Source organism: Microcaecilia unicolor, chromosome 6, assembly GCF_901765095.1.
Source record: "Microcaecilia unicolor chromosome 6, aMicUni1.1, whole genome shotgun sequence".
NCBI lineage: Eukaryota > Metazoa > Chordata > Amphibia > Gymnophiona > Siphonopidae > Microcaecilia > Microcaecilia unicolor.
The window spans coordinates 103572932-103593875 of record NC_044036.1 but is presented as its reverse complement, the minus strand read 5'-3'; the positions used below and the strand labels follow the sequence as shown (position 1 = coordinate 103593875).

The 20944-nt window shown below is 41.7% G+C and overlaps 1 protein-coding gene across 3 annotated transcripts in view; it reads right to left on the bottom strand.

Moving 5' to 3' along the window:
* Positions 1-20944, bottom strand: part of CAMSAP2 (calmodulin regulated spectrin associated protein family member 2) — a 260298-nt gene that overhangs the window by 93343 nt on the left and 146011 nt on the right. For all 3 annotated transcript variants that reach the window (XM_030205237.1, XM_030205239.1, XM_030205238.1), the window contains exons 5-6: positions 8675-8816; positions 714-853 (exon numbers count right to left, since the gene is read on the bottom strand). In XM_030205237.1, coding sequence (XP_030061097.1) covers positions 714-853; positions 8675-8816 — 282 coding nt within the window. The remainder of the gene's footprint in view (positions 1-713; positions 854-8674; positions 8817-20944) is intronic.

Sequence of the window (20944 nt, the reverse complement as noted above, 5' to 3'; positions counted from 1 at the left end):
TGTAAGCCACATTCAGCCTGCAAATAGGAGGGAAATGTGGGATACAAATGTAACAAAAATAAATAACAGATATTTAAGACAGGAAAATATCCAATACATTTTACAGGCTTAAAACACACTGTTTCTTCTCACACTTCCTTCTAAATCTCCCTTAAACATGTTTCAAAAGCCTATCCCTTGGAAGAATTTTCCATTTGTTTTTTTTTTTGTTTTTATTTTAATTCAGTTAGCAAGTCTGGATATAGTCCCTTTAATTTTCCAAGGGACGGCACACACTGGATCAACAGTCATTCAACAAAAAAAAAACAACATATACTTCAACAGCAAAAAACAACAGCAGCAGCAGTTAAGAAAGCAATTAATTTCCTCCCTCTCAAACCTCAACTACTACAAAACTCTGAAACGTTCTATGGTCTCAAATTATTAGATCTTGTGGAAGAATATACACAGTGGTTCAAATGAGAAATTTAAAGGAAGTCTCATTTTTATTTATTTTGTTCTTACTACAGAAAGTTTAGTAGCACCTGATCGAAAACAAAACTACACAGCTCTCATTCATGCACTCGGCTTCACTCATGCCTGGTGTTACGATTTTGTCCCCACTCTACTGAAAGCATTGATAAGTTGTCCCTTTTCTCCCTGGCCCAGTAAACAGCAGGGCTGCAAGCAAAAAAACAGCTGACCTGTTAACATCAAAGAAAAGATAAATGTACCTTTATTGAAGAAGATGCATAGAGCATATCTTCCAGAGTGAAATGGCAGCAACTGTTCAGGTATTCCTGGCTAAATTCTTGGATTAGCTGCAGATTGTAAAGACTATCGGCCAATGACATATTCTCCTTCAAGCAAATATCTAAAAACAAGATGGGAGGAAAGGAAGGAAAAAAAAAAGATATAGAATGGATTTAATGTAATTATTGGCAGTGAAGATAAACTACCTTTTCAATCATCATCTTATTTCTGTGACCATTCACCAAAGCCATGTTTGCACTGACAGGTTATATGGACTAGTGTGGTGTTCATATTGCCATGTGAGTGGAGGAGTGACCTAGTGGTTAGAGCACTGGTCTTGCAATCCAGAGGTGGCTAGTTCAAATCCCACTGTTGCTCCTTGTGACCTTGGGCAAATCACTTAACCCTCCATTGCCTCAGGTACAAAATTAGATTGTGAGCCCTCCTGGGACAGAGAAATATCCAGCATACCTGAATGTAACTCACCTTGAGCTACTACTGAAAAAGGTGCGAGCAAAATCTAAATAATAAATAAATAAAACTTCTACACACTGTGATAAGGTAGAAATGTGTACATGTACTCAGCAATCGCACACCAGGACTCTCATGAGTGGAATTTAAGTTCCACAAGTATCTAGTCCTTTTACGAAGCAATTTCCAGTACTAGAAAGAAGAAAATCCCCAATAGCTACAAACAACGGCACATTCTGTAGCCCTAGCTGGGTTATGTATTTATTGAGATGAGCCCCCCCCCCACCACACACACAAAAAGAAGAACAAAACAACCCATAGTAGACAAATTGATTAGAAGATTAATTACATCAGGTTTGATCTACATGAAAACACATAACCCATATAGTTAAATGTTACTTTTATGTGACATTGTTAAAAATCCTCTGATGCCAGTCACACACGAGATGATGTTATTCAGTTAATATATTACTGCGGCTTGTCTCGCCTTGAGATTTTGCATTCACTCATTGGTGACAAAGAATGATCAATAGATGTCACAGGGGTAATAGAGATCAAGTAAATATTCTGTCTTTGTATGATAAATCCAGAAACCAAAAGAATTTATTAAAATAGGAGATACCTTTAGGAAAAATAATTCATTCTCAAAAGAAAAAAAAAACTTCAAAGTATTAGAATATTTAGTTTCAAAATGAATGCAAAGGGAATCATGCAAATTGTACACCTAGGCATTGAATGTATTTCATCAATATTCATCACACTGATACAAATAAGTCTTTCTGGCAATTTCTGCCAAGACGTGCAAATATATATATACTGTGAGTTATCTAAGTTTTGATATACAGAAACAGATCCCGAAGACCCAGTTACTCTGTCAAATTACTTAATCTGGGTTAAGATCTGAGAAAGTGGAATTTAGCATTTTAATTTAGGAAGTTTTTCTTTAAATTTAAGCATTGTTGTTTTATATATTGTTGCATTTCATCGTAAGCTGAATATATCTCACTGTTTGCTGCAATGAATGGTGTTATAAATAAAGTCCCTGCTCTTATCCACATGAATGGAGAGGGCAATTTTCAAACGTTCTACATGCCTAAATGTAGGTTTACTTGAGAATAAGAGAACAATGAAAACTGCCCTCCATCTCTGTGGGGAAAAGGAGAAATTAGGTCTTACCTGATAATTTTCTTTCCATTAGTCCTTCCCACTATTCCAGAACCTGTGGGACATATCAACCAGCAAGTGGCGACAGAGAATTGAAAACTGAGTTGTGACATATCTCTCTTGGCATTCAGTCCAGCTCCTCAGTATTTACGCAGACAAGCAGTAAGTTGAAACTCAGAATAGACACAACAACCTTAAACAACTCGCTAACCTGACACTAACCAGACAAGCAAATGTGTGGATCTCTCTCATCTCTGGACAACTTGTAGGTAAAACAAGAGATATGTAGGAAGCACAATGCAAGGTGACAGTCCTTCTTTAATCCATTACTTTGCACTGATTAAACATCTCAGAAACCTCGGGCGGGCCTGTAGAATAGTGGGAAGGACTAATGGAAAGAAATTTTTCAGGTGAGACCTAATTTCTCCTTCCATTATGTAATTTCCCACTATTCCAAAATCTGCTGGATGTTCACAAGCAATAAATAGAGCGGATGGGATCCTGGCGCTGCTGCCCTGAGGACTAAAGTCCCAAATCTGGCTTTCGAGCATGCTGCAACATTCACCCTGTAAGTGTTTAGCAAAGGTATGCAGCATTGACCATGTCATTGCCTTGCAAATATCCAGCTTGCATGTGCTGCAAAGCCCCAACACCAGCCGGTGGGTCCCACAGCAGAACACTGCTTAACTGCCTCCGTGGGAGTTGCCATTCACCATGAGTATCACCAGCGCAACACAATATGTCCCGAGCAGTGAGTCAGATCCTTCCCCTGCACCAAGTAGAACTTGCAGTCCTCCAAGCAGTTCTGAGTCAAACTTTTCGGACTTACCACTGCTGGCTGCTCCCCCCAAGCACACAGTCTCCACAAGTCTTATCACAGATGAGAAAGCCACCCACAAAGCTCAACTGGGGATCAGCTGACCAACTGGACCAGGAAAAAAAGCACTCAGAACCAGAGGCAGAACAGTGTGTCCATCCACCTGCAGGAGATAGAAAATACTGAGCAGCTGGATTGGATGCCAAAAGAGATATGTCTCAGCTCAGTTTTCAGTTCTCTATCTCCACTTTAATGGACACAACTATCCCACAGGTTCTGGAATAATGGAAAGCTAAATAATGGCAGTATCTATGCTCTTTCAACCATGGACTTGAAAAGCATGTTTATTAGAAGAAAGCAGCAAGATATTGAATATCACCAGTATCATTTTAGACGTAGCTTTATATCAACATACATCTGAGAAAAGACTCCTGAGGAAGGCCTTTGTGAGCCAAAACACGACTCGTGTTCAGTCTCTGGATGTTTCAATAAAGATGTTATTTTGGAAATCGTCTGCTGCCCTTTCCTTTCTCACCCTTGTTGTGACTGTTTCTTCTGTGTGTCTACAAGGATTACTGTTCTTCTGTTTTCCTGCCGTGCCTACCTTATGTGGGGCATGGCTGGACCTTTCACTTTCAAAAGGACAACCTTATTTGGGGTTTGTCTTGAAAATAAATATATTTCAAATGTGAATAATAAGGTGGATGCTATATGTTGTTATGATTCTTAACTATTAATAGCATATTCTTACAAAATTAATCAGCAGTATCCTAAATAAGTTCAGAAACCATAAAAAGCAGCTCCCTTTTGCAGGTGAGCAGGGGCCTAATTAATAATTGCAAAGCTGCCATGCTGATGCTGGGGGCATTCCCACCATCTTCCTATACAGTTCACACAGACAGCTTCCTTACCACCCGTGATCTGCATTGCAAATAACATTATGCTGTTAACTCTACCTCTGCAGGCGATATTAACTGCCATGTTATCTGCCGCACTAACGATTAACATGGAGGTAGTTACTGTGCATTAATTATAAGGCACAATCCCTGCCCAAGTTCTGTCCTGCTCCACATTAGCTGTTAATGTGGAAATTAGAACCCATTAACCACAAAGTAGCCACTTTAAATGTTAGTAAACGTTAACTGCTGAATACAGCTTACTAAATAGACCTCTAAGAGTGCTAAGTGCACCAATGCATTTCGAATCTGCTACAGTGGTGGAAATAAGTATTTGATCCCTTGCTGATTTTGTAAGTTTGCCCACTGACAAAGACATGAGCAGCCCATAATTGAAGGGTAGGTTATTGGTAACAGTGAGAGATAGCACATCACAAATTAAATCCGGAAAATCACATTGTGGAAAGTATATGAATTTATTTGCATTCTGCAGAGGGAAATAAGTATTTGATCCCCCACCAACCAGTAAGAGATCTGGTCCCTACAGACCAGGTAGATGCTCCAAATCAACTCGTTACCTGCATGACAGACAGCTGTCGGCAATGGTCACCTGTATGAAAGACACCTGTCCACAGACTCAGTGAATCAGTCAGACTCTAACCTCTACAAAATGGCCAAGAGCAAGGAGCTGTCTAAGGATGTCAGGGACAAGATCATACACCTGCACAAGGCTGGAATGGGCTACAAAACCATCAGTAAGACGCTGGGCGAGAAGGAGACAACTGTTGGTGCCATAGTAAGAAAATGGAAGAAGTACAAAATGACTGTCAATCGACAAAGATCTGGGGCTCCACGCAAAATCTCACCTCGTGGGGTATCCTTGATCATGAGGAAGGTTAGAAATCAGCCTACAACTACAAGGGGGGAACTTGTCAATGATCTCAAGGCAGCTGGGACCACTGTCACCACGAAAACCATTGGTAACACATTACGACATAACGGATTGCAATCCTGCAGTGCCCGCAAGGTCCCCCTGCTCCGGAAGGCACATGTGACGGCCCGTCTGAAGTTTGCCAGTGAACACCTGGATGATGCCGAGAGTGATTGGGAGAAGGTGCTGTGGTCAGATGAGACAAAAATTGAGCTCTTTGGCATGAACTCAACTCGCCGTGTTTGGAGGAAGAGAAATGCTGCCTATGACCCAAAGAACACCGTCCCCACTGTCAAGCATGGAGGTGGAAATGTTATGTTTTGGTGGTGTTTCTCTGCTAAGGGCACAGGACTACTTCACCGCATCAATGGGAGAATGGATGGGGCCATGTACCATACAATTCTGAGTGACAACCTCCTTCCCTCCGCCAGGGCCTTAAAAATGGGTCGTGGCTGGGTCTTCCAGCACGACAATGACCCAAAACATACAGCCAAGGCAACAAAGGAGTGGCTCAGGAAGAAGCACATTAGGGTCATGGAGTGGCCTAGCCAGTCACCAGACCTTAATCCCATTGAAAACTTATGGAGGGAGCTGAAGCTGCGAGTTGCCAAGCGACAGCCCAGAACTCTTAATGATTTAGAGATGATCTGCAAAGAGGAGTGGACCAAAATTCCTCCTGACATGTGTGCAAACCTCATCATCAACTACAGAAGACGTCTGACCGCTGTGCTTGCCAACAAGGGTTTTGCCACCAAGTATTAGGTCTTGTTTGCCAGAGGGATTAAATACTTATTTCCCTCTGCAGAATGCAAATAAATTCATATACTTTCCACAATGTGATTTTCCGGATTTAATTTGTGATGTGCTATCTCTCACTGTTACCAATAACCTACCCTTCAATTATGGGCTGCTCATGTCTTTGTCAGTGGGCAAACTTACAAAATCAGCAAGGGATCAAATACTTATTTCCACCACTGTACTTCTGCAGGTGACCGAGCAGTGGTATAACAGGGCATGAACAAGAGAAAATCACTCTAACCTAAACAGAGGTCCAGGAATGCTTCTGTTTAACTCAGCTTAAAGTTTGTATACAGTGGAATCCAAAGGGTCTATATTTAAAGCAATTTAAATGGCCAGAAATAGCTCCTGGATGCTTAAATTGCTTGTCTGGAGCTAACTGGGCATATTCAGCAGCACTTAACCTGACAGTGCCGTTGAAAATATCCGGTTACTGCCCAAGCAGTAACTGGCAAGTTTGTGGGCATTTTGGGGGGGGGGGGGGTTGAAGTCAGCACTTAACCGGCTGCATTTCAAGAAAGATATAGTAGAATTGGAATAGGTGCAGCGAAGGGCGACTAAAATGATAACGGGGATGGGACGACTTCCCTATGAAGAAAGACTAAGGAGGCTAGGGCTTTTCAGCTTGGAGAAGAGACGGCTGAGGGAAGACATGATAAAGGTATATAAAATATTTCCAAAAATACTAGGACTAGGGGGCATGCGATGAAACTACAGTGTAGTAAATTTAAAACAAATTGGAGAAAAGTTTTATTCACACAACGTGTAATTAAACTCTGGAATTCGTTGCCAGAGAATGTGGTGAAGGCGGTTAGCTTGGCAGAGTTTAAAAAGGGGTTAGACGGCTTCCTAAAGGACAAGTCCATAAACCGCTACTAAATGGAATTGGGAAAAATCCACAATTCCAGGAATAACATGTATAGAATGTGTGTACGTTTGGGAAGCTTGCCAGGTGCCCTTGGCCTGGATTGGCCGCTGTCATGGATAAGATGCTGGGCTCAATGGACCCTTGGTCTTTTCCCAGTGTGGCATTACTTATGTACTTATAAGATACCCACATAAAACACAGTCCTATCTTTTTGCCGTTCTTAGCTGGTTAAGAGCCGAGTACTGCACTTGGGAAGCTAAGTTTTAGCCACCTGCTGATGAATGGATATTCAGTGCCAGAGCCCAGACATGGTTTTGAATATCCAGGCATAAAGCATTGGTAGTCAACAAAATGCTGACCGCTGCTGGTTGAATATCTACCCCGCGTATTTTTAGACAGGAAGAGTAGAGGAAGTGAAATTATAAATGCCTTTCAACATTATCCTCCCCAGGTAAAGTTTTTTTTAAAAAAGACATGCAAAACTTTTCCATAACTCGGTGCCTCGAGTTCCTCACTTCAATGCAGCACGCTGACCGCCAATTCTATAAAACCTTCTTGGCGTCAAAATTCCCTTATAGAATAAGTCAGCATCGAGGTGCCTACATTGAGGCATACCCATTTAGCTATTGTAAGCTGGCTTGCCTAACTGCGCCATGCAGTACGTGCAGCTGATCGTATTCTAAAAGGTGCATGCGTAAATAGAAAGACGCACCCATGTCCTGCCCATGCTCCACTCACATGGCCGGACCCCTCGCACTCACACTACAATACTTACATACTTCCTTAACAGCGTTTAGTGCACTTGTGTACATACATGCTAAATAAGGCACAACTTATGCACCAAGTCATGCATAACTGCATGCGCCCAGTTATACAGTAAAGCGTTCTGCCAGGCTTTGTGCTGAATTGTCTCACACATAGTTTGGGTGTCATTTCCTGCACATCTGAATCCCTAGTTTAGGCCGTGAAACATTATCTCTTCTGTGGCACTCCTTTGGAAACTGGTGATCTGGAAAACCATGCTATCAGTGAATTTTGTGCTTAACTCACCACTTACCTGAGGGAAGGAAGCTACAACTGATTCCAGCAACTGTTAATACCACTTCAATTAGGTCCTTTAGTTATGGGGATGATCTTCATCACTTTTATAAACTCAGATGTTGAAATTACGAGGTAACAAGGTGAGGCCAAAGAAAAAAACAATTGGGGGAGACCAATGTAATTCCAACCAGGGAAGTCTTCTTGATATTTTAGACTTAGCCTTTGTAACTTACATATTTTTAGTATTATTAATAAACTGTTTCCCCTGGTTGGAATTACATTGGTCTTCACCAACTGTTTTTCTTTGCTCTTGTGTTGTACTTTGGGGACAGTCTTCTTTTCTCATTGACAAGATGAGGCACCACAGCTACTCAAACTAGATCCCATTATGCCAGCTTATGCTCATTGATGAAAGCTGGAGTTGCTAATTTTCAGAGGTGATTGAATACATTCTTCTGAAGCAAAAATGATAAATAGCACCAAAAAAGTCCAAAGACAAAAAGCCAAGGTTTATTGATGTTTGATTTGATATATATTGATTTATGGCTACAAGTTTTAGCAATGATGACTTCTCATCTCCAGTCCACAGGTGCTGACAAATCTTTTTGCAGTGGTTATCAATAAACCTTGGATTTTTGTCTTTGGACTTTTTTTTTTTTGTGCTACCACGGTTTCTATTGCTAGTAGATTAGCACCTGCTTCATTGTTTGGTTTATGCTCTTGTGGATAGGTATATACATAACTTGCAAAATCAATTTTTAAAAACCATTTATGTTTTGTTTTCTTTTTTGGTTTTCCAGAGTTTCCATTTCCTGAACCATTTCATGGCAAAGAGGAATAGATACTTTGAGAACAGAAAACAGAGAAAAACAAACTGTGTCCTACAGGATGCAGTCTTCACCCTCCATATATTCATTTACTGCACACCACCACAGGTAGAAACATGAGCCACTCACCCTCCATTTTGACAATATCTGGGCAGTAGAAGTGGATGAGGGCAGCTAACGCACAGCCATCTGTACCATCCTTCAGTAGGTTCTCTACCAATGGAATGCAGGGTAGCTGTCTGAGCAGTGTCTGCTCCTTCCTGTACCGGGCCTAACGTATTGAAGCAGAGATAAAACAAAGTCATATGGCATGCAGGTTTATACAGTATGTACCACTGGCAGAAAGTATGGTGAAGAACACCAAGAGGCGTATTTTCAGAGACTTACAAAGTTCCACAGATTACAGAGGTGTATTTTCAAAACACTTAGAAAGTTACATGGTAACCTATGGAACTTTGTAAGTCTAAGTGCTTTGAAAATGAGCCCCAAAATCATTTACTGATTAGAAATTACAAATGAAAATATGAATACCTACAGAGTGGTAAGCAAGAAAGTAGTTCAAGTTTTCTAGCTTTCCTCCTCTGAAACATTAGCACTATTCCTTTAATTATCATCAAAACTTAATGAACATGAATGATGGTCGCAGCTAAAGAGGGAAGGGGGAATGTATGTTAAAGACAAAGTCATGTTATGTATCATTTATGCATATTAGAATTCTAGACCACAAAGAGTGACGCTCTGCTTCTGTTTTAAGAAAATGGTGGCAATTACTCATTAAAACTTGTTGAGGATTAGAAGGGGAAGCCTGGGCTTGCAGAGCTCAAAGATTTGCATGCTGTCAGCTGTTTCCACTGCTGAGTGTTACTATAGGAACTTCATTCTAGTCTAGTTGCTACATTAGGGATTACTGACCATGAGAAAACCCCACAGAAAATCATCTAATTCATGCAGGAGTGATCGGTTACATTAAGACTCTAAATTAACTAAAGCCAGTTTCCTTTATTTTGCTACTTCTAGGTTTGCCTTTTTAAGTTTTATTTTTTTTTTAATTTTTGATTGCATTCTCATTAATACTGGTTGGTTTATTCCCACCCCTCCCCCCCAAAACACACAAAGAAATGCCCAGCAATTCATATGGAATGCTTTTATCTATAATAAACTACTTTGGGGCTGATATTCAAAAGGACCCAACCACATAAGTTCCGGTGAGCCCAATATTCGGCAGCACTGAATATTTCCTCTGTATGCCGTGGTATTATCTGGATAGTGCTGGGGTAGTCCATGGGCAGAGCCGGCATTTTAGGACAAGAAAAATGCTGTCCTAAGCGTACGCAGTTGAAGGATAAGCAGCTGAATATTACTGCCATCTGTATAGTTGCAGTGCTGACCATGAAGTCCAGCTATTCAGCAGCAGCCAGTAGCCTGGAACTGGCAATGAATATCAGGATTTTTTAAATCCACCACGGCCAGTATTTAAAAAAAAAAAAAAAAAAAAATTGCCGACCTCTGCAAGATCAACATTATCCCCTATGATTCTAAAATATAACTAGGTTTAAAGTTGGTTCCTCCATCACCGTGTGCAGGTGCTAATTGGAGCTCAGGGGTCGCGGGCAGCTGCAAGACTGCTCCCCAGCACTTCTAACAAAATTTCTTGTTATTTGGGAATACCAGTGGGAAAGGGTGCTGTGGCTCATGTCAGGACTGCCGAGAGACAAAGCCGGGCCCAGGGCAAACAAAGGATGCCCCCACACACCCTCGCATCCCGCCACCCCCCATCCCTACCCCCTCTAAATCCCCCATATCCACCATTCCTGGCACACCCCCCAAGCACACCAGCCCCACACATCATCAGTCAAAAGTAAACATTTTGATGATATTTAAAACTGAATATAATGTAATAATTATACACTTAGAGACAGGCTACTGACATACTTATGTTGCCTTTTAATTCAACAGATCTGCTACTTACTAGCCTGTGTGCAATGTAACTTGTAGTCTTGTCTTGTTCTGGGAGACAAACTCAATGGCACTAGCAAGTGCCTGCCTCTGCTCTGTTGTTGCCCAAGAGGGAATGCTGTCTGCTGTGAGGAGGAGCTTTGGACTTGGAGCTGGCTTGGCACCTAGCTAATTCTGTGTGCACTGCACTCAACCTGGCTCCCACTGACACCTCCCTTGGTCAGAGATGGTCTCATCTGTCTTCTCTCCTCCTGTGCTCATGTGTACTGCTGGCTGGGACCCGGATAAGAGTTAGCGTGTTAATGCTTTAACTCCTCTGCCATTACAGATCCTTTCTTTCCTACTGTGTCAGATGCGTCCCCTCCTGTGGTGGAAACAGGAAGTACGTGATGTCAGGAGACAGGACTAGACAGGAAGAAGGACCTGCAGCAAACAGAAGACTTAACGTGTTAACATGCTAACTCGACAGGAACAGAAATGAGCAGGAGATCAATGTGGTGGCAGCAGCCTGCCTGAGCCTTCTGCCTTACTGCCATGGAAATCTTGTTGATGCGGAGCCAAGGCCGGGCTCTTGAAGCGGAGAAGCTACTCCTTCTGCAGTTCTCTCTTAACAGAAAAAACACGGGAATAAACGTTCTCAAATATATGCGAGATCCCGGGCGAATCTCCCCGCCCCCTCAGTGGCCCTAGCTCATGCACAAACACATCTTGACAGGTCCATAAAGTACTCTCTCCATTCTTCAGTTTAAGGCCTCCCTGCTTTTCCATATCTTGGAAGTATGAGAGACCTTTAGGGGTTAAATCACCCCAGTCCCTCCACCATTCTAGGGTTAGCCCAACCCTTGGGTTTAGTCCTGGTTTAGAACTAAAGTGACAGAAGTTTTAAGACCTTTCATGGATAAGCCTTTCTTGGTCTCAGTACACAGAAATTCCAATTTTACAAGTTGATTTACAATGAGGAAGTCCATGAATGTTAAATGAATTGAAAAACTCTGTTGGATGCAAAGGTTTTATGGAAAAAATTTATTTCAGTTTGTAGCTTTTATACAGATACACCAGTCTTGAAAATCTGGTTGCTGTAGGTTGAACTGCTTGGACAGATAATGAGTACAGAGACAGCCAGACAAAGCAATACGCGTAAGCAAATTTCTAAGGAAAAAAATATTAACACGCCATATGAAGATAGATTTTTTTCCAAATACTGCATTTCTACCATACTTAGTAGCTGGAGTTTCAACAGTATTACATACTTTCCCAGGAACTATCTGCTACAGAACTATCTGCTACACAATTTTAATAATGATAGCTCCAGGCCTACAGATTATTCTGTATTCACAGTGATAACATGTAATTAAATTCTGTTTAGAAAAACTAAATAATGAATACGTCCTCACTGGAATAAAAAATGTGCCACCAGTTGCAGTTTAAATAACCTTTATAAGTTTATACATACAATTATTTTATAGGTGATACACACACTACCTTATGAATGCTTCAGTTAAATAAAGATTCCTGTATGCAGTGCTATAATTAACTTGCTGTCCAGGGTGGAGATCAATAGTCTTTTACAAGATTTAGAGCCCACCTCTGAGTGCAGGGCTCTGTGGCCAAGCAGAAAGGTACCAGCAACCAATGAGGTGGATCCATGAGTATACAAGAGGGGCCCAACCTGAGCCAAGCCACACAACCAAACTACCTCCTCCCGAGGAAGGAAGTGGGCTGTTTGACCAGCATCATCTGAAAAAAAGACTGGATAAGAGGAGTGCTGGGAAGTGAGGAGTTCGAAGTGAGGGGAAATCTCCAAAAATTGAAACTTTTTTTTTTTTTTTGCAGAATAATATAAGCAAATGCACAACTATGCTGGGGCTACCTAGTACTCTCCTCTAAGTACTGGGTCCCAGCCAAGATGATCAAACATAGCAGCTCTGCCTCTCACCAGCTCCATCAAGGAAATCTGGAAGAAGCATTACAAGAGCTTATATCATCACTTCTCTCTATTGTGTCTGACTCACCAGCTATAACCCTGTGCATAAACTGGAGGATCCCACCTTAGAGTATGAAAATCCTCTTTCCTCTGACTTCTAACTGCAGGCAGGTCATCAAGGTCTTCAACCCTGGCTCCTTCACCTGCTCTTGCATTCTGATAAAGCTTGTAAGCCACATAGAATCTGAGCCAAACTCAGACGTTTGTGGGGTATACATCCAATAAATGTAAATGTAAATCTAACCTCGCAACACTGACTCCAAAGCAGGCAAACCTAGGCAATGATTCACTACACAGGGACCTGGAACAAAACAGAGATTATTGCTCAATCTCTCTACAACAGGAGTTCTAAAAGGCCTGATTTTTATTTAACTATGGCCATTGGCTAGGGACACCAGATCACAGCTTCAAGACCTTAGCCCTCCCTCCACCACAGAGAGAGTACAAAACCCCTGGCCATGGCCACCCTGAGGTTAAAATTACAGTACTCCAGTAGCACATCATCAAACCCCAGCTAAAAAAGGTATCAGAAAGTACTCTGGGAGCTCACCAGCTCGCAATTTCTCCAGTCATTTTCAAATCCCATACAAGAATGTTCAAGAACTTCTTCCTCCGCCTTCAAAGGGCCTAGAGGAATGGCTTCTGCCTGGGGGCACCTACTACATCACTGGAGGCCTCAAGCCCTGGGATCACCAGCATAGCTCCTTTGTGCAAAACTCAGAAGCCATCCATATATCCAGAGACTGTCAAAACCCCTAGAGGGCTACTTAAGACTTTTTTCCTCTGCATTCAAACATGCAAGGAGGACACCATGACCCTACTCAAAAGATGCTGGATTAAACACCAAAAAGCACATATCAAGACCTTGAATGCTGAATCACACTCTAATTGGAGAAACCACTAACATGGCACTTAGCTTCACTTACCCACCTTGGTAAGCACCACTAGCCACTAATCCATTAAGAAGCCACTAAGCCCTGTGGAAGAAGGGACTAGACTGACCACCTTAGCATACTGATAGTTTTCAGAAGATCAGCCTGGCTCTTCCCAGGGATACTGGACCTTGCACAGGACCACACCCAGCCACCTAGAAGGCCTATAGATAAACATAAGGTTATAGAAATAAATATCGAAATCCTACCACCTTGGAGGACTGAGCCAGCAATGCCCCCCTCTGAACTGAACTAGGGCAAGTCTCCATCCTACATCCCATTCTGCTATGATTCCAGAAATGCTAAATATGCTGTCCCCTTTTTTTGTTTGTTTGTTGCTTTGCAGTAGAAGACAAACTCCCGTTTGTTCCCAGAGGGCAGAACCTAATGCTCCTTGCTGGAGAAAGGTCCAAAGGAGATGCCATAATAGCCACTGAATCAAAGGAGCCCTTGCCTCTCTATATATGGGTGCTTACTTCCAATAACTTCAAACAGAAAGCTACAGCCCGACTTCACAGGCACTGACAAGGAAGGGAGAGTGAGGTGGATTTTTTTTTTAAGTTACTCCACTTTATTACCCATGGCACCCAAATACTTCAAGCAAGGGGCAAGACTCAAAAGCCATACTGAGGCTGTGGTGGGAAGGAACAGGGAGGCGGGAGAAGGGGGACTGAGGAACACCATCAAACCACCTCAGTAATCAACCCTAGTTGGCAGAGGTCCCACAGGAAACCTACCAGCCACCGTCTCATCACATCAAGGCTGGAGGCTCCTGGTCATCCTTGCTGGTCATAGCCCCACAAGAGCTCTGCCATCCACCACCTCACTAAGACACGCTGGCTTAGGATTAGGACTTTCAGAGAAACTGTCCTCCTGCTCAGTCAGAGGAAAGGTCCATAGACTGATTCCTGAGAGCCATCTCAGCCAAGGAACTTAAAATCACAGGGCTACAGGCAACAGACTGTGCCCCTGGGAGTCAGGCACAACAAAATCAGAATCCTATTGCACACGAACACCTGCACCATATGCTGGAGGAAGAGAAATACTGGCAAGTTTCAGGGAAGCACCACACATACTGGTGATGATATTATTGAATTGTCAGTGTTCTCTGCCTCCATCTGCTGGTCAGGAGACAAACCCCAGACATCTGGACTGGTTTAGCTTTCGCAGGTTAATAATGAAACACTGAATTGTCAGTGTTCTCTGCCTCCATCTGCTGGTCAGGAGACAAACCCCAGACATCTGAACTGGTTTAGCTTTCGCAGGTTGATAAGGAAACAGGCAAGTTGTAGTAACAGATGATGAAGTAGCAGCCCAGTGGTTAAAGCAGTAGGCACAAAAATCAGGGAAGCCAGAGTTCAAATATTCATTCTCCCAGTGATGCTCCTTGCAACCTAAGACATCTTGGACAGGAAGGCAGCAGCTGTATCTGAATATATAACTCACCTTGAGCTCTCATTTGGAATAGGGGTATAATGTTCATCAGACATTGGCTGTGCTGAAGGGCCCAAGTTTTTGCTTCATGTTCACTTCTATACTATTGCTAAAAAATCAATCCACCTAAACCCCAGAAGAACAAAACAAAAACGCCATGAAAATGAAAAATAAATGTCCTATAGAAAATGCACTACACTTAAATGTATATGAAAGACAGCCTCTTAAAAGCCTATAGGGCAGCCACATATTCAGCTGCTATTAATGGATAGTACAAGATTTTAATCACAAGTGCTCTCAAAAAAGTTCCACAATACTTAAAGGCTCATTATTTTGTGAAAGCACTTTTAGAATGATGGTGGTGTTAGTCACTGTTATTCAGACTTTCTGAATTTCGTTATGTCCATTGTAAGTTTTTATGGTTTTATTATATATATTAATCTTGTAACTCACTTTGGTTAAAGCTGGATATAAAAGTAAATAAACAAATATAATTTCAATAAAGATTCATGTGTGGTCAATAATGCAGCAGTTTTCAATTGTGTCCATATACACTCAATATTACAGAAAACCTATATTAAAAACAAAACACTTCCTTCATAATGCAAACAGCAATGCACTTATCTGTAGCAACTCTTATATTGTGATCCCTTGCTGCCCGATTTTGCATCGGGTTCAATAGAACCTGAACACAGGGCTGGAGAACTATCCCATTCAAACTCATGACTCAAAAATGATTAAAGTCATCACTGCTGCTTCCATAAAGGTGGTGAAATCACCGTTGCTGCTCCAGCACTATTCATGCATGAAGCAACCGCCTCTACTATTTGCCTTTGAAGTCCCACTTTGAAGATTGTTGAGTTGAAGAATAGATGCGGCTCGACAAGAAGGGTGACCTCAGGGTTATCACAAATGGTGTCCAAAACACAATGAGCGGCCTCTAGAGAATGGTCTGTCGAGTGCCTAGGATAGGAGGTACAGCTTTACTCTAAGCATAGCTGTTCTGGGGACCAGAAGGCAGCATCGTTTATCGTTTATTTATCTACTATACAGTTACTTCTTACATAACAAATCAGAACGGTTTACATCTTTAAAATATAAATGACATATAATAAAATACAAATAAAAAAAATACAACAATATTCTAACATAAAAGAAATCCATTTATGATAGACACCTCTAACAAAACTTCCATACCACAGAATGCAAAGCAATTACATATATCACTCATACATATCACATTCAAATAATACTGCTACCTTAACATAATATATTCCCTGTTCAAATAAACCATATTTCATTTCACGAGTGGTTTTCTCCAAATAAATGACACTGAATTTCCCCTTATAAACAGCACTAGATATCAAAAGCTATTTGAAAGAAATAAGTTTTTAAAGCTTTATGAAAGAGCATAAATGATTCTTCTACCCTAATATATTTTGGGAGAGAATTCCACAATGATGGTGATAAGAAAAAGAAAGCTGAAGCTCGCGTTGATTCCCACCTCGCTCTTGAATAATGTATTAAAGGACAGCAGGGCTCATATCCTTAACCTTTATGGGACCTTTGGAGCCATTTCTCCTCAGCTCCATGTTCAAGTACTTGGAGCTCAATGCTTGCTCCACCTCCAAGCCTATGCTTAGGTTTTAGCATGGAAGGAGTTGATGCTATCTTTGTCAATTCCTTGCCTCCAGTGGTCTTTTTAGCACCACGGTCCTTATATTTTTATGTTGTTTTGGTAGAGCTGACTGGACTTTTGCTTTTCTTCAAGCCAAGCCCTAGTCTTATCTAGTGTATCTTAATAGCTCTCAGCAACATACTTGAGCAGATGCTACAGCTAGATAACACATGGCGCTCATCTAGACACTTTAAGCAGGTCTTGTGATGGTTGGTAATAGACATCTTCTCTCCAAAGTCCAGACAAATCTTGAAGCTGCTAGCTGCCTTTTCTTCCATTATCAGAAATAACAATAGAAAAATCAAAAGAAGAAAGGTTTCTGCAGGTAAATACATGGAGAAAAAAAAAGTGTGAATGGAAGGCCTTTGCAAAGGTGGGGGAAAATCCAAGCTGATTATAGAACTGCTGAAAAACATTACTAGAAGAAAATAAACAGTATAAAAAACAAATAAAAAAGTACAAGAAAATAGATCAAAGTCTATTTCTAGAGAAAGTCAAAACTACAGCTACTGTACTTAAATGTGAAATGCATCCAATGTCAACTGCAGAAAAACCAAGGAATGCTGCCTGGCAACCAAAGCACAACAGCTAAGAATTTCCTAGAAAGCTCTGGATATATAGACCTGTCATGTCCTATCATCTTATGCCTAATCTGTGGGAGATAATAGTATTCTGGGGTGGCCCAATAGTTCTCTGACCAATACTGTGTACTGCCACACAGGAGACCTGGATTTGATTCACAGGTGTGGCTTCTGGTACTCAGGATGACTGGGGCACAATGGTAACACTGAGGGGCATAGTTATCAACATGGGCTATCGATAAGATGTACTGTTTTAGTCCAGGTTCTATTTTATGCAACAAAACCTAGTTACTAAATTAACTGGGGTCAACAGTAAAACAACACATCTTAAAGTTAGCCCATATTGTTGATAACTGCCCCCCCCCCCCCCCCCCCCCCCACCAAAGGCTAGTTTCAGGATGCAGGTGGTCTGTAACCTCCTCCAGATGAGGGCTAATCGCAATGGGTGGGCTGGCTGAAAGACAAAATAAATTAAAAATGGTAGGAGAGACAATAACATAGTAAATGGCAGCAGATAAAGACCAGCATTGCCCATCTAGCCTGCCCAGAAAAGGTTAGGGTTGTAACTGCTGCTCCATTCAAGCTACTGCCCCTATTCAAGCTACTGCCCTCCATACTTTCTTGAAGTGTGAAAGTCAATTATGTTTTGCTTTGAATGAAAATGATCTATATTTTAATTCCATCCTCTTGCTTTATAGAAATCCTCTGTGTTTGTCCCATGCCTTTTCAATCCATCACTGTTTTTGTCCCCTACCATCTCCAAGAGGGCATTCCAAGCACCTACTACCCTTTCCATTTTAAAAGTAACACCAGGAAATACTTTTTCTTTTCCTCCTTTCAATTTTATTTCAAGTTCTCTGGTTCTACAGTTTTTCCATCTTTGAAACAAGTTCATTTGATCATTAATGCCTTTGCTGGCAGAAGTCCACGGCTCCTGAAGATCTCACGGCTTATCACACCCAGCTTTCTCATTTTTGTTCTGCCTTTAAAAAGTCCCACTGCACCTACTACACTCACATTACCAATGAAGCCTCTAATCATCTGAGGCAACTTTTCTCCTTTGTCACATTTCTGGTCTCCACACTATTTCTCCAGCCCCTTCCTCACCCCAGGCTCAGGACTTTGCCGACTTTGTCTCCACAATTGTTTCCCTTCGGGCCCCTTTCCCAGCCTCCCCTCTGCCACTTTTTTTACCCATTCCCCCTGCATCCCCCTCTGCTCATGAAGGTTCATGCATAACACTATCAGATACTTGGTCACACTTTTCTTTACCCTCTCTTACCTTCTTTGAGAAAATTGGAAGACCATACGTTCACCTGAGCTGGTACTCTCTAAGTGGCTTCTGGAATCCAGACATGACCTGGGCCCACATGCAAGGGCTATGGTCATTAACAGTCTTTCCTCAGGGTATGTCCCTGTCTGCTGGAAAACTGCAGTTATTCACCCTATACTGAAGAAAAAATGTCCCTCGATAGCTCTCTTGCTGCTAGTTTTTGTCTTGTTTCTAACTTACCTTTCCTAGCCAAACTTACAGAAAGGTTTGTATTTATGCAACTTGTACAACATGTAAGCTACTAATGTGTTACACCCTTTTTAAGCGGGCTTCCGTAAATCGCATTCCACAGACCTCCTGAATGATTGTTACTCTTCTCTTGATCAAGGAAAGGCAGTTTTGCTGATCTCCTTAGGCTTCTCGGCATCATTTGATCTTGTCAGTCACTCTTTGTTGATTTCTCGCCTAGCTTCTTTGGGGGTTAGTGGGACAATGCAGGTATGGTTCACTTCATTCCTCACAAATAGGACTTTGCAGATTTCCTTTCCAGGTTCATCCTATACTACACTTCTCTTAACATGTGGTGTCCCCCAATGCTCAGTTTTCTCCTAACTATTCTTTAATAATTTTCTTAGTCTGCTTGCTTTGTTGATCTAAGAATCTTAGACTCATTGCTGACATTCTGCTAGTCTCACTCCAGGATTCTGCTAGCCCTGACGTTTCTTCACTTCAAGCCTGTTTGGATAAGACTGATGGCTTTCTACTCATCGTCTCATTCTGAATCCCTTGAAATCAGTAGTCCTTTGGGTCACCAGTCACCAGTTCTTTCCCTCTAGCGTCCCCCCATTATAGGTTTCTCCCATCCATTTAGTGAACTCCTTAAAGTACTTAGGGGTCCACTTCAACCCTGCACTTTTTATACCCAAATCTCTGCAGTAACTAGGTCTTGTTTTCCCTCCCTTCACCTGATCTGTTCTATTCACCACTATTTGGGAAACAACAGTTGTGCAACTCTTCTTTATGTCCTAGTTGCCTCTAAGCTAGACTACTGCAATGTGATCTATGCTGGTCTCCCTTTGCTAGCTTTCTAAAACTTCAAACCGTTCAGAATATGGCTATCCCTGTACTCATCCATGCTCATCGCTTTGAGTGTGTGCCACCATTTCTTAAATGGCACCATTGGCTCTCCCTTAAGTACCATATAATCCATAAGATTTTCATCTTGACTTCTCTTAGGCACCCCCCTCTACCTAGCCACCCTCGTTATGCCTATAGACCTGTCCGTACTTCCAAATAGCCAACCATGCTCTGTACATGACTAGACTTGAAGCCACACATCACTCAGCCTTTCTTTCCTTTGGCCCTCACTCTCTGGAATTTCCTCCCTTCTGATACCCGATCAGAACTCTCCTATCTTTGGATTCATGTTCTCATAAAAGCTCAAGCCTTCCCCAATTAAGCCTCCTGGCTATTTGCAACTCCTAGTTCAGCTTGGGTTGGTAGTGCTGACTGGAGGGTCAGCACTCAAGAAAAAAGATCTAGAAGTCGTTATACATAATACGCTGAAATCTTCTGCTCAGTGTGCGGTGGCTGCCAAAAAAGCAAACAAGATGCTAGAAATTATTAGGAAAGGGATGGTAAATAAGACCGAAAACACTATAATGCCTCTGTATCGCTCCATGGTGCGACCGCACCTTGAGTATTGCATTCAGTTCTGGTCACCGTACCTCAAAAAAGATAAATCAAAATTAGAAAAGGTTCAAAGAAGAGCGACCAAAATGATAAAGGGGGTGGAACTCCTCTCGTATGAGGAAAGGCTAAAGAGGTAAGGGCTCTTCAACTTGGAAAAGAGACAGATGGGGGGAGATATGATTGAGGTCTACAAAATCCTGAGTGGTGTAGAACAAGTAGATGTAAATCGTTTTTTTACTCGTTCCAAAAGTACAAAGACTAGGGGATACTTGAGGAAGTTACATGTAAATATTTTAAAAACAAATAGAAGGAAATATTTTTTCGCTCAACGAAGAGTTAAGCTCTGGAACTCTTTGCCGGAGGATGCAGTAACAAGCGGTTAGTGTATCTGGGTTTAAAAAAAGATTTGGACAAATTCCTGGATGAAAAGGCCATAGTGTGCTATTGAGATAAACATGGGGAAACAACTGCTTTTCCCAGGATTGGTAGCACGGAATGTTGACGCTAATTGGGTTTCTGCCAGGTACTTGTGACCTGGCTTGGACACTGTTTGGAAAACAGGATACTGGGCTAGATGGACCATTGGTCTGACCCTGTATGGCTACTCTTATGTTATGTTCTTATGTAACTGGCTGATAACAACCAATTATCATCACTAATTGGCAATAATTGGAATTTACACGTGCATAAATTCCAACGCACATAATTGAAAAGGGGACATGGCCATGGGAGGAGTGTGGGTATGTCAGGGGGCGTTCCTTAAATTTACGCACATTGTTATAAAATTCAGGGGAACACACCTACATTTAGGAACAGGTATTGCTACCAGGTTCTCAGTGGCATAAATGGCCGTGCCTAAGTGCATGCAC